This window comes from Argiope bruennichi, chromosome 4 (assembly GCF_947563725.1).
Source record: "Argiope bruennichi chromosome 4, qqArgBrue1.1, whole genome shotgun sequence".
Lineage (NCBI taxonomy): Eukaryota > Metazoa > Arthropoda > Arachnida > Araneae > Araneidae > Argiope > Argiope bruennichi.
Window position 1 is genome coordinate 96,745,943 of NC_079154.1, and position 14,921 is coordinate 96,760,863.

The 14,921-nt window shown below is 32.6% G+C and overlaps 4 protein-coding genes across 4 annotated transcripts; 3 read left to right on the forward strand and 1 right to left on the reverse strand.

Annotated features, from left to right (window-relative positions):
• The first annotated feature begins 779 nt into the window (after positions 1 to 779).
• LOC129966377 (uncharacterized) lies at positions 780 to 2,708 on the forward strand. The gene has a single exon (XM_056080799.1). It carries the CDS (start codon positions 780 to 782, stop codon positions 2,706 to 2,708), a length of 1,929 nt encoding a protein of 642 aa, XP_055936774.1.
• Positions 2,709 to 2,945: 237 nt separating this feature from the next.
• Positions 2,946 to 3,608, forward strand: LOC129966378 (uncharacterized). The gene has a single exon (XM_056080800.1). The coding sequence runs from the start codon at positions 2,946 to 2,948 to the stop codon at positions 3,606 to 3,608; it is 663 nt and encodes a 220-aa protein (XP_055936775.1).
• Positions 3,609 to 4,340: 732 nt separating this feature from the next.
• LOC129966379 (uncharacterized) lies at positions 4,341 to 6,542 on the forward strand. The gene is made up of 2 exons (XM_056080802.1): positions 4,341 to 5,660; positions 6,498 to 6,542. Exons 1-2 carry the CDS (start codon positions 4,341 to 4,343, stop codon positions 6,540 to 6,542), a joined length of 1,365 nt encoding a protein of 454 aa, XP_055936777.1.
• A 4,939-nt stretch (positions 6,543 to 11,481) lies between these two features.
• LOC129966739 (uncharacterized) lies at positions 11,482 to 14,258 on the reverse strand. Its single transcript, XM_056081288.1, has 4 exons — positions 13,719 to 14,258; positions 12,646 to 12,849; positions 12,285 to 12,371; positions 11,482 to 12,160 (listed from the first exon to the last, which is right to left on the reverse strand). The coding sequence occupies exons 2-4, from the start codon at positions 12,751 to 12,753 to the stop codon at positions 12,014 to 12,016; spliced, it is 342 nt and encodes a 113-aa protein (XP_055937263.1). The 5' UTR covers positions 12,754 to 12,849; positions 13,719 to 14,258; the 3' UTR covers positions 11,482 to 12,013.
• Positions 14,259 to 14,921: the final 663 nt, after the last annotated feature.

The window sequence follows — 14,921 nt, forward strand, 5'->3', positions numbered from 1 at the left end:
TCATGTAGGTGGACGGAATTGGATAAATGTGGCAGAACAATTCCAAGAAATGTTGAATAAGACAACACCAAGCAACACATGCTTATGTTACAAGTTATGCTGTATATTGTTACGAAATTTTGCCATTTTGATAGCGGTAGCTTCAGTCAACGGAACCAATAACTGTTTCGACAAAAGAAAATGGGTAATATTTCAACTGTAAAGATCCAAGAATTGTGCCTGCATTACGCGAGAAAATCATCTCTTTTTGCCGGATTCTACAGCATGTTGAGAATTCAGTTGACCACGTGATCTCCCTGGGTGAAACTAGCTGCCAATCATGTGTCACGTGGTCTCCCTGTTGTTGTTTGGTATATTTTTTTTTTAGCAGAAGCGAACTGGACTCCTGTACTTGAGGGAGTGTTATCTCGGCTCTCGGATCCCGGCTCTTTCCGAGAGTTTTATGTGTAATTCTCTAGGCTTTCTACACTAAGGCGTATTCACGTGCCTTTTGTTGTTATTGTTACCAATAAACCCCCAGAAAAGACAACATGTGTCTTCAAGTCATTTCACTCCAGAACACAATCTTCACTATCGAATAAATCATTGTGCAATCAAGAAACGCAACGATAATTTACATGGTGCCGAAACCCGGGAAATAGTATACTGGGTGAAGATTGTGTTTATGCTCTTGAATTGGTGAATAATCGTGGTACTCCTGAAATTCTGCATTTATCAAGGATTATAACTCATCGTTGGACATTTAAAAAGGTACTGTAAACTTTATTTTATGCATGAAAATGGAAACTCTTGATAAGTTAAAGGCGAAACGCAAGATAATTCGTACTGCTTGTACAAAATTGATTAACAAGGCTTATTTGTTATTAGAAAGTTGTGATATTGAAAGCGAAAGTGATCAAGAACAACTTTCGGAACATTTATCTAGTTTAGAAGCAAAACAATTAGACCTCGAAAGCCTTAATAGTGAAATTGAGGATTTAATTTCTGATAGTGCATTGTTTGATATAGAAATTCAAAGCTCTTTTGAATATAAAGAGCAAATAAATGAAGCTAAGTTCAAAATCAAAAGTAAGATCAAAAAGTTTAAAACTGATCAACAACCTATCCCCCCACTTGCTGCTAATGGTTCTAATGTAAGAATTCACTGTCCTGCAACAAGCATTAATTTGCCAAAACTAAGAATTCCCACATTTAGTGGAGATGCTAGTACTTTTCTAGAATTCATCAATAGCTTCAATAATGCGATTGACTCTAATGATTCTTTAAGTAATGTTGATAAATTCATATATTTAAAGTCCTTTTTATCCGGCGAAGCTTACAAAATTGTTTCTGGTTTTTCTCTTACTGAAGAAAATTACAAATCGTGTTTATCTCTGTTAAAGGACAGATATGGGAAGCAAGACCATTTGATTAGTCATTTCATGAATCGCCTATTAGAAACTGAACCCGTAAAATCCTCTTTCAATCTCAAGGGATTACGAAAACTGCATGACGAGAGTGAAATAAGCATAAGAAATTTAAACTCAATGGGAATTGCATCCGGAAATTATGGCCATTTACTTATACCTATTTTATTAAAGCAATTACCCCAAGATTTAGTCATAGAGTTCCATCGTAGAAGAGATTCTTCTAAGATTGGTGACGTCAATGAATTGATAAAATTTATAAAATTCGAAATTGAATCGCGCGAATCTGCGAATATTGCTACTGGACATTGTCAGGTTCCAGAAATTCCCCGATATCCTTCACGAAATTCCGTTTATCATGGAAATACTAAATTTAAAAATAAATTGTCTTCATCTGCCGCGTTAAATACTATAGTTAAAAATGTATGTGCCTTTTGTAACTCCGACACGCACACTGCATTAAAATGCAAAAAAATATCGGATGGGCAAAAACGTCACAAATTAAAGAAAGAGGGTAGATGCTATCGGTGCATGGCTCATAGACATATAATTTCACAATGCAAGGCAAAAATTCCACCCTGTGAGACATGCCAGAGTTTTCAGCACAATTCCTTGTTTTGCCCAAAAAATAAAATTGAAAGCAGCTCGTTTGAAACCGAAACCCACGGACAGGAAGTCGTAATTTCTTCCATTTTAAAGGCAGAAGAGAACCCTGGCAGTTACGCGACCTTACTTCAAACGGCTAACGTCCAGGCAGAAAATGGTGCCAACAAGATCATGGCTAGACTTTTATTTTATTCAGGATCACAAAAGTCCTTCTTGCGCAGTGATCTGAAACAAGCTTTAAATTTAAAATCAATACGCCAAGAGAAGCTTTTAGTTTATACTTTCTCGAACCGAGAACCAATCGAGAAAATATTCGATGTTGTACGATTCAGAATAAGGAGCAAATTTCCCCCTTATCAATTCTTAAACATTGAGGCTTTGGCTTCAGAAGAAATAACTGGCGCGGACGTATACTCGAACGTTGATTTCAAACATGTAAACAAAGTCATTCCAGCCACCTGCAACCTTTCTGACTCCCTCGAAAATTCCACCCCTATCCAGATCCTGTTGGGGGCGGACTTCCTGTGTAATGTTCTAAGGGGAGAAGCAAGAAAAATAAATAAAAACTTGTTCTTGCAGCCGACACTCTTTGGTGACACTTTAATTGGACAAATCCCAGACTTGCAGAAAAGAAAACATTCTTCCGTATTTATTGTATCTTGTGCTGTAGTGGAAACTGATCTGAAGCGCTTGTGAGAGTTAGATTCTTTCTTGCTCGATGGGACTTCGGAAAATAAGTCCAGGGATAATTTAGGTGATTTCGGAAAAGAGCTTAAAATAAAAAACGGACGATATGAAGCACCGTTGCAATGGAAAACAAACGAAATTAAAGAAAAATTAAGTAATAATTTTGACGTTGCGGAAAAGAGATTCATTGCTTTAGAGAAAAAATTTAATAAGGATCAAGCGTTGTTTGAGAGGTATAATGCTGTTATGCAAGAGCAAGTTAACGAAGGCATAATTCAGATGTGTCATGGCGAATGTTTTATTGGATATGTAATGCCGCATAGAGAGGTTTTCAGGGAAACTTCTTCCAGCACAAAAACTAGGATAGTATATGATGCCAGCAGTAAGCAAGGTAATAATATTAGTTTAAATGAATGCCTTCTTTCAGGAGAAAATTTAAATCCTAACCTTATTGATGTTATATTAAAATTTAGAGAGCATAAAATTGGATTTTGTGGAGATATTGCTCGGGCCTTTTTACAAATAGAAGTTGCGGAATTGGATAGGAACTATTTATGTTTCTTGTATTATAAAAACTGTGATAGATCTCAACCAGTAACAATGGATCATTTTAATAGACATTGTTTTGGTGTAACTTGCTCACCTTTCGTTTTGGCTGCAACTATTAAAACACATATCAAAGAATACAGGGATAAATATCCCCTTGCATATGAAATGTTAAATGAATCGTTATATGTTGACGATCTCTTTTGTGGAAGTTCCACTGTACAAGATGCGTTAAAATTGTCTTCCGATGCTGTATCGATCTTGAAAGATGCGAAAATGAACATGAGAAAATTCGACACTAATTCTGAAGAATTAAAAAATTTGTGGCGTAACTCTGATTCCATGATTGAAACTAATGAATAGGCTGATTCGCATCTGAAAGTGTTAGGACTTGTTTGGAACAATATCGATGATACTTTGGGACTAGATTTAAGATCTTTGTTGTCAAACTTGAATGACAACGAATGCACAAAAAGAAATGTGCTTCATACTGCTGCAAAATTGTTTGATCCTTCTGGATTTATATTTCCGTTCCTGATTCGAATAAAATGTCTCTTACAAGAATTATGGCAAGCTGGTGTTGGATGGGATGAAGTGTTTTCCGGACAATTAAAAGAAAATTGGCATGCATGGTGTAAAGAAATTAAAGATTTGCAAAATTTTAAAATCCCACGTTACTATTTTCCCGGCACAAACTTCATAAATAAGGAAGATTTACAGTTACACGTATTTTCTGATGCTTCTTTAAGATCTTTTGGAGCTGTTGCTTACTTAAGGTATAAAACATCCAAGAACTCTTTTCAGACAAGTTTTGTAATTTCAAAAACTAGGGTAGCACCAATTAAAAAATTGACTCTTCCTCGACTTGAGTTAATGGCTGCTATAATTGCTTCAAGAATAGCAAAACATCTTAAGGAAATTTTCAAAAATATTGAAAGAATTATTTTGTGGTGTGACTCGACGAGTGTATTCCACTGGATAAAGGGTTCAGCATCTAAATATAAACAATTTGTTTCAAATCGAGTCTTAGAAATTCAAGAAATTACAGACCCCAGTAATTGGAGGCATTGTAGTGGTAAGCAAAACCCAGCCGACATGTTAACTAGAGGGATTAGTAGCAAGGATTTAATCACCTCTGAGAGCTGGTGGCATGGTCCTGAATGGTTGAGGAACGCGGAAAACCTTTGGCCCAAAGCAAAGGGATTTCAATATGATTCTAAAGAGCCAGAAATAGCATCTGAATTTAAATCCGGCGTTATAATTAACACAGCTATTGTTCAAGAAAAAATAATAGATCCAGAAAAATTTAGCTGCTTGCTTAAATTGCTAAGAGTGACTTCTTGGATATTGCGTTTTGTAAATACTCTTAAAAGGAAAAATGTTGAAAAGGGTCCTCTTACTTCAGAAGAACTTTCCGACGCAGAAATGTTTTGGGTGCGAATAGTCCAAAACGACTGTTTCTCTAGCGAAATTAAGTGCTTGAAAAATAATAAACCTCTCCCAAGAGACTCTAAATTATTATGTTTAAACCCTTTTCTTGATAATAATGATGTCCTAAGAGTCACAGGAAGACTAGGAAAAACAACCCATTTATCGACCTATGAAAAGCATCCAATCATACTCCCTCCTAAGGCTAAATTAACAGCGTTATTAATTTGGGAATCTCACAAAAGAGTCTTTCATTCTGGTGTATCCCATACGTTGGTGCAAATAAGAGAGAAGTTCTGGATTTTAAAAGCCAGACAAACCATCAAATCTCTTCTTGGAAAATGCACAATATGTAAACGATTCAACTCTTCTCCCGGAAATCAAGTGATCGCGCCACTTCCAGACATTCGTGTAGAACAGTCATCTCCATTTACGATCATCGGTGTTGATTTTGCTGGCCCTCTTTTCGTTAAAGATAGTATTAACAAGCAATATATCTTGTTGATAACCTGTGCAGTGACAAGAAGTGTTCATCTAGAACTGGTCAGTGATTTGACTACCGATACATTTCTTCTAGCTTTCCGACGTTTCATTTCTCGACGTGGCTTGTGCTCTGTGGTGGTCTCTGATAATGCACGCACCTTTAAACGTGCAGAATTAGAGATAAAACTCATTTGGAATGTTCTGAATCATGCAGATGTAAAAAACTTTTACTCTGCTAACGGAATTAAGTGGAAATATATTGTTGAAAGAGCCGCCTGGTGGGGTGGTTTTTACGAACGAATGGTACGTACTGTGAAAACTGCACTGCGAAAAACACTTGGAAAATCATGTCTCACTGTTGAGCAGTTGCTGACTGTCCTTACCGAGATTGAAGGCATGATTAACTCTCGGCCAATCACATATGTTGGTAGTGACACTGAAGAACCGATTGCTCTGACTCCAGCACATTTTCTTCTAGGGAAACGTGTTACCTCATTGCCCTCTGTAAGACTTCACCTTGATTCGAATCTCTCTTCCAGGAAATGCTTAATAAAAGCATTTAATTACCTAGAAAAATTAATGAGATCATTTTGGTCTAGGTGGAAAAATGAGTATTTGCTGAATTTGAGATCGGCCCATTCAAGTTTTGTTAAACATCTCGCCATTTAAAGTTAATGATGTAGTCTTGATCAAAGATGATCATCTACCTCGAAATTTCTGGAAATTAGGAAAAATTCTTGAATTATTTCCCGGAAGAGATGGCAAAGTGCGGGCTTGCCAAGTTAAAACCGAGTCATCAATTATTAAACGTCCTGTACAATTGTTGTATAATTTAGAAATCCAGGACTAAGAAGTAAAATTGTGATAATAATTTTATTATATGTATCATGTACTTAATTTCTAGAATATTAATTATTTAGCTAGTAACATTATTGAATATTGTTTAATGTATATATTTTATTATTTGAAATGCGTATTTATTATTTGAAATGCGTATTTATTATTTGAAATGCGTATTTATTATTTGAAATGCGTATTTATTATTTGAAATGTATATCTGTTATTTGTAATTTGTATTTGTTATTTGAATTTTTTTTTTCTTGGAGTATGTTTTTATCATATTTTTTCTTGGAGTATGTTTTTATCATATTTTTTCTTGGAGTATGTTTTTATCATATTTTTTCTTGGAGTATGTTTTTATCATATTTTTTCTTGGAGTATGTTTTTATCATATTTTCTCTTGAATATAATTGTTATTTAATATTTTTTAGTAATTACCAGGTAACTTTCTTGAAGTTAAATTTACAATTCATGAAATATAAATACAATTGTTTTCTCTAGGAAGTTTTGATGAACCCCCTGGTTCATCCGGGGGCAGGATGTTGAGAATTCAGTTGACCACGTGATCTCCCTGGGTGGAACTAGCTGCCAATCATGTGTCACGTGGTCTCCCTGTTGTTGTTTAGTATATTTTTTTTTTAGCAGAAGCGAACTGGACTCCTGTACTTGAGGGAGTGTTATCTCGGCTCTCGGATCCCGGCTCTTTCCGAGAGTTTTATGTGTAGTTCTCTAGGCTTTCTACACTAAGGCGTATTCACGTGCCTTTTGTTGTTATTGTTACCAATAAACCCCAGAAAAGACAACATGTGTCTTCAAGTCATTTCACTCCAGAACACAATCTTCACTATCGAATAAATTATTGTGCAATCAAGAAACGCAACGATAATTTACACAGCAACCTTTGTTTCAGGATATATTTGATAATCTGAGTGAACGATATGAGCACTGTCTACAGCGAAGGGGTACAAACTTTGAACACTTACAATACGCATACCGTGCTACTAATGTGTATGTATGTTAATTTCTTTTGAGGGGAAACATAAACTCACAGATAATAATATAATTTTGTTCATCTTTTCATTTCAATACTGTATATTTTGGCGCATACTGCATCAGACGAAGGAAATCCAGGGAGAGTTCCTTTACACGAATGAGGTTATTGAACCAATGTGATATTTATAATCCAAGATTACATATTCAATATAAGCTGCTGTGAAGTACTTTTTGGTTTATGCAAAATGAGCTATAGAATGCGCAAATGTGGTTGTGAGAAAGAAAACTATTCATATCAATAAGTTTGTGACGGTTTGGGATGAGCGAGGACAGAACCTGGGACATTGTTGTTCGCAGCCCAGTAACATGACCACAATACAAAAGCAATTGCTCGTGTAACGTGGCTTTTAACTGGCTTATAACCTTTCACCACAAGTTTCTGCATAATTTGAAGACATTTACCGTAGCTAGAATAAGGTTTGATTCCCATCAGCTTTTTTTTGTTTGGGGCTTTTTTCTTCTTATTGAGTCTTATACAATTCACGCATATCTGAGTAGACAGATAGCATTCGCTACTTTTGTGTTCTCCAACACAAAAATCAGCAGACTTGTGGTGATTTGTGTTTCTAAATCAGCAGACTTGTGGTAATAACCAAGACATTTAAAGCGGCGATTAGTGGCCAGGAGGTTCTCTATTTTGCAAATTTTCCAATTGGCTCTAAGGAAATTCATTCTCAGGCTGGTTGACTTCTAAAACGAAATGCCTAGAGTTATCGAATCTTCTAAGAGTAAAACGAATTTTTTGTTTCCTTGCATAATTCCTTTTTTTTTTCTTCCAATTCATGATTCTGCTCTTACAAAAGCTGAAGAATTTCATAATAACCAATTTCATTTGAAAGATTTTTAAAAATCAGATTTGGGTTTTTCCGCTTCGGGGAAGACGCATGCAGTGTTAGTATTTCTGTTAACAGCATTCAAAAATCTTTTTGTCATTTTTTGAGACACATTGAACAAACATGCGGTTGTTGTTGACGGTTCTCATCTTTTCAACTCCTACTTGTAGTTATTCTCGGATTTAACTAAGTTTTAATGATTTTACGTGCTTCTCGGATTTAAAATTGTTTTCATTTCAACAGACAATGACACTCTTGTCCGTTGAATGAATCTCTTTCTCCACGATAGATGGCGCCCTACTAGCATATGGTTGTTTAACCGACGCTGCAGTATCACGATAAATATACTATTTTCTGCACCAGTAGATCCATTCGAGACTTTTGAAAAATGTAACTTCAACTTACCCGAGGCAGTCCTTGCACCTACAAGCGACTTGTTTGCTCGGATTCGCTGCGCAATTTAACACGTTTTTTAAAGTTTCGAAACATTCCTCAAGAAACCGAAATGATGCGTCAACATCATTGGCCACCATATTGGCCTTCCCCCTTTAAACTATTTTTTTTTTCATATAATTTCCAAAAACACCATTTATTATTGCATTGAAATTAAACTCTTTATTGCTTTAAATTTAAAAAAAAAACATTTTTTAAATCATTTTAACTTAAGTCTAGTTCTTTTTTTTTCTGAACCATTTTTTAAATTTTTCATTATAATTTTTATTAATCTATGGAAATTTTTATTAATCTAAGAAGTTTATCAACTCACTCGATATTATTTATTGCTGAATAACTCATAACTAACGATATTTGCCATCTTCGATACATTAAATCTATTATATCACCACTAGATTTTCGTTTTCCAATAGATAGAAGCAACGCATTTTTTTTTCTATTTTATTCAGTTTCAACTAATTGAATGAAAATGTATGCCGTGTGTGTGTAAACAAATTTTTTGGAGGCAGTTTCGTGGTCGAAGACAGAAAAGAGACTTTGAATTTTTAACTTCGTTTTTATTTCATCCATAATGAGATTCTGATAGATTTCTTTACACGTGTCGAATTACATAAGGGAATTATAGGGATCTTTGAAAAGAACGTGTTAGATCGACAATTTTTTATTCCTTCACGCTGAGCTTGTGAAAGTGCAAATGCAAGCATTTTCACAAAGCTACTCTTGAATTAAAGAAAAAGTGGAATGGGATCAGGAAATAAGAGAATATTTTAAAATGAAGTTAATATGAGCTGAATTGAGCAAAGAATTAGGAAATTAAGTTTAAATTAGATTTTAAATTATCATTACACACACACACACACATTATATATATATATATAAAATCTAAAAACAAATTTCCTTAATTATTAAGCTTTTTTTAACGTTAAAAATTTCTGTTTTTCCTACTTTCACATACATTATTGACCTATACCCCCATCTTTGAATTCGGACGAGTTTTTTTTTTTTAATCATTCCTACGCTATATTATTTGCCCTTTCAAACTGAATCAAAATTATCACAGTAATTGCATTCGCAAAATAACCTGCAGCAGGTTTCTGGGAAGGAATCGGAAAATTCTCTGATTCAGTTCCATATATTTATTACCAGATCATTTTTGCTACACAATTTGTGATCTGTCTTCTCCTAATTAAACTACCAAGGTTTTGAAAACCCTTTATATAATATTTATCTTTGTAAACTTATTCTGATGCATGCATATTAGTTTCATATAATAAATATATTTATTATAAGTTAACTGCTTTGCATTTTCCCCTTAATTATTATAGCATTATACATGCCAAGTTTAATATTGTTTTATTATTATAAATTTAATGCTATCACATATTCTGATATGAAGGTCGCTTCTTAAATTACATTAAAGAATAAGCAATTAGATGGTGAAGGAAAAGATAGCAGATTCTAGCAAGTCGGTGTCAGTTTGATGCCTTCGGGGCATGAAACTGACATGCATGTTGATCCCAAATTGACATGAAATCAGGTTTTTATATCTGGTATGAAGACACAAAATGGTATCAATTAATAAATGAAGCATTTGAAATACATATTATATGCCGTATTATTAGTTTAGTTGAAAATTCTAGACAACAGCCAAAATTCTGGACGAAGAGGCTAGAAGAGAACTAGTTCAATAAATTAAATTTAAAACCACAAAGAAGGAGAAACAGATCTCTCACTCTCATAGACGCTAATGGCAACTTTTTTTAACAATGCGCTTCCCATAGACAGTAGTGCCACCAAATTCTCGCAATTGAACTAACCAGACTACGTCATCACGACAGGAGCGGATGCCTGTCGCCATGACAACGATGTGAAACGTTTTTGCAATTACTAACGTTATTTTTTTTCTGAATTTTTATCATATTTCGACTATTATGAGATTTACGAGCAGAAGTCTTTTTTTTAATGTATTTTTAATTTAAAATTACTTTTTAGTCATCAATGTAAAGCGACTTTCAGCTTTTTTCAACAGATTGGAGTAGATTTTCTTCTTTAATTTTTTTAGATATCGACGGGCTGAAACCTTTAGCTAGTTTTATTCCTCATTCCTCGTGTGAATAATCCATTCCATGACTATTATCACAAAAATTCCAATCCAGCATCCTTCCCTCACTATTTTGAGCTTCACTTTTTGTAGAGAACTAATAATTTAATGCATGTGGATATTTCATTTAAAAAGTATTAAGTTTATTTTAAATAAAATCACATTCATTTTTTATATATGAACAGAAAATAATTTCCCCTTTCGTAGAGTATGAATATTTTAAATTTCCCCTTTCGTAGAGTATGAATATTTTAAAGAACGAAGATTAAGAATTTAAGAATTACGAAGTATTTCTTAAATTAATTCCTTTTTATTCTTTTCTCAAAAAAAATTTTTTGTTCAAATTTTATTTTTAACAAATTAACTCCAGGAAATTATTTTTTAGGGAGATTAATTTAACTTTGTACTATCTGTTCAAAATATATTGAAGTACTAATTTAATTTTTTTTTCTAATTTCTCATGTATTTTTTAAAGAAATAAAAATTTATGGAATGTAATTATGGAAAAGAAAATTCAGTTGTTAAGTTGATTTATCATTTTTTTTACTATATGGAAAAAAATGTTATTTAGCTTTTGCACCAAGTGTTATAATAAACGTCAGACTTAAAATACCAAAAAACAAATTTATTGAACACACATAATAAAATAATACAAATAAGAAACATTCCAAAAAACGTCACAAATATTTCACCTTTTTTTTATAATTAAAATTGGGTTTCAAATCATTGTTCATCATTTTGACTTTGTGATACAATAAAAAAAATAAGAAATAAAAAATACTTTCACTTTGTCCACTTCATGATTATCAAAGTACATATTTATTTTATACAAAGCACCAACAAATTTTTTACTAATACCTTCTTTTTCATAAAATAAGCGGCAGTTCGTCATAAAACATTCATGTAATTTGACAAGATATTGAAGTACATCATTCACTGGCCAGTTTAACCCAGATTTAACATAATCATATTATTTCAAATGTAAAAAAAATGTGTGATTATTCAAGATTTTTGTCTTTATCTCCTTATAATTTTTGACATGTCAAACAATCATCAGATGACAAATATTTCATAACAAAATAACCAGAAGCATAACATAACATATTTTCTTCAACACTATTTGTGGTTGTTAAACTTAAGGTATCCACATCTTTTGAAAATTCTACAGAATTAATAATTTCAAATCTGTTTTATTAAATGTACTGAAATCTATAAGCGAATTTGCATTATCATCTTGGCAATTTTTTACACTCGAGTGTCTGTAAAAGTTTGTTATGATAAATTTTTGAATAGTATGCCTATATTCGTATGTATTTGGGTTCTTCCTAAATCCTCCTCTGCGCTTTATGGAATGCAAATGTATTTTCTGGCATGTCTTGGCTAAATCGATTAATTATTATGAATATATTATTTTTTAGTAAATCTTCAGAAATTCCCAGGAATACATTTATGGTTAAAATCCATCCATATAAATTTTTTTTTCTTCTTTACTTGAGGGTATTTCCTATGTTTTAATCCAGGATTTAGTTTCTTTCCAAATCTTTATGTGGTATCTATCTTTTGTGACTGCACATAGTTCATTTTTTTAAATGTTTCAAAGTCTTAGAATTTACAGTGTCAAACAGTACATCCATTTTCGTTATGAAACGTGTTGTATCAATTGCATTACTTTCAATTTTCTGGAAGGCGACATATAGACTTAACGCAACTGTATGACTTGGTACCTAAAAGGTAAAGAATAAAAATGGTTTATCAGTATATGCTTGAATACTTCAGTTAAAAACTGAAATTATAATATTACTATTTATAGAAAAAGTGTTCAACGAGTAGAAAAAAAATGAGTTTTACCTGATCTGGAAGTTTCATATTCATCTTCTTAAGTCCTGATACTACTACAATGTGATTCTTTGTCAACCTTCTGCAGGCACTGAATTCCTGAAACAAAGAAATTACAATTAATATATAAGAAAATATTATATATAGGCATCAATGTTTTAATGCAAAATATAATGTTTATTATTAAAATGATTTAATACTGATAATACACAACTTTAAGTTTTGGTTTTTGTAAATATAATAAATTGTTAAAATTGTAAAAATTAAAGACCTAATAAAAGCTGCAAGAGAAAAAAAAACTTTGTTTTTTTAAGTGCATTAATAAAATGTGTGTTTTTTTAAAATGATTTTTTCTTATTTCTTTTGAATCTACCTGATAGAGTTCCACGATAGGTTTCCAATTTCCAAAGGCTATACAAGAAATATCATTTTCGGAGCCATTTCCAACAGACGTGTCTTTATAATAATCACCGTGATTCATCAGGCTATTTCTTACAGATTTTAGAAGGTGATGGAGATCTTACGTTGCATACTGTTGTCACATTTACGTTTTTAAAAAGCCCTTTGTTTCTTGGACCTGAAAAATGAAACAAAATGTGTAATAAAATATTTATAAAGTAGTTAAAGACTACACAGTAGTGTAAAGATTCATTAAAATATAAGTATTAAAAATTATAAAACTCTGCTAATCTTGTTAGTATACATTACAGACCTCTAAGTGACAAGAATGTAAAATGTAGATTGCTTCTATTACCAAACTCTTTAAAGAATTGAAATTGTCTGTAGGGAAGGCGAAATAATAACCTAATACCAGAAATTAACAAAAAATATAATTTATTGCTTAAGTTACAGGTTTAAGAGTAAAAAATTATATTCCTATGTATATAATTCTACTTATATATATTAAAAATTTATAAAAAGATTTCAAAATAACCTTCTTGCAATTTTTGACTCGTGCCATGAATACAAGTACCTCAGTTGCACATGTAGTTTATCACTGTTTTCCTGTCTGAACATGGTGAACCCATCAACACAATCTGAGTCTGTAGCATATGTTAATCCTGGTTTTATCGACATTACATCAAATGAAAGAACACAATTTTTACGAATCACTCAACCGAGATAATTGTGTTTTTTAACACTTGATCAAATTTGGACAAAACTCTTGGAGTTTTAGAAACATTATAAGTATATCTGAAATAATAAAAAATAATAATAAATAATGAAATAATCGGGACTAATATTTTTGTTTTTCCCAGGCATATATTTGTTCATTACAGTCGGCTTTGCTTAATGTGACCACTTTGAAATGGCCATTAAAGGATGTAAAAAGTTTTGCAAGGAAATGAAGCAAAATGCAGTATCCTTTTTTATGAAGAATACAAACTCAGAATACTGTATTAAACAAACTAATTAATATACATTTGGGCAATATTAACAACTTACCTGTGTACGGTTGCTTTGCTTGGAAAAGAAAAGTGTTTCTGTAGCAACCAATATGCACTTGACCTGTGTTAATAAATATTGAGTGCAAATGACTTTTCTGTTTTCGATGTTTGTTTCCCTTGCATATGCAGTTCCGATAGAATAAATTCAAACGAATATAGCTTATCTGCCAATTTTACTTGTAGCTGTCCCAAAAGGCGGAAAGAAATCAGATTTTCATATAGACATTTCTTTAATTTGCAAACACTTGAAAGCAAAGTGTTTATTTTCTTTGTTTTGGGAGTCTTCCACAGACGAGTATTTGTGGCATAGGTTCATACTACTGGAGTACATATGAGAAGTTTACTATCTTCAACAGATAAGCAGTTGGATACAGCTAGAGACTGAAGGTCATCACGTGTTGATGTTGTTTTAGAGTTTACAGATTCGGGGGAAGGCAATGAAGAAAAATCAACTCCTGCTGTAGATATTACTTCTGTAGCAGTTCCATTCAAATTTTTTTAATCTGTTCTTCGGCGTGCTAGTAAAACAGGAATTGGATAATTGTTTCTTACGATCTCTGGCATTCCTTAAGATGTACTTTAATTTTTCTGGTGGAATGTTCCATTTTAGGGTTGAGAACCCTTTTTTGTATCTGAAAAATATTACATAAAATATTTATAATCAACATAAATCACATTTCACCAAATTTTAAAATACAGTTATACGAGTTGAAGTATTAATCCATATGATGAACAGTATGTACTGACTGAGAAAAAAGCAAAAACGAAAGTTACCTCGCATATACATATGCAAATATACTAAATGCTGGAGAAATTTCTTGCTTGAGAGGAACTATACAAGGAAATATACTAATTGCTTCAGAGGGATTTCGACTAAAACTTGTCCAGGAATTTCACACACATAACACGTCCTTAAACCATTCTTTGTTCTAATTTTCGGACTGGCATCATCAGCGTTCACATCCATAGCGATCCTGAAAAATATTTTTAAAAAACAGAAGACACAGAAAAGAATACGTATACAAAATTAAATTTAGACAATATATATATATATACAAAGATAAACTCAGGAGCAATAGCGCAGGCTAACAGGGATTAGAAAAAGCACAATAACCTACTTTTTCATCTGACTCCCGCTTCGTACACGCGTATACATGAACCAAACCACTTATTAGATCGATGAGCGCTTACTTTATTGGAA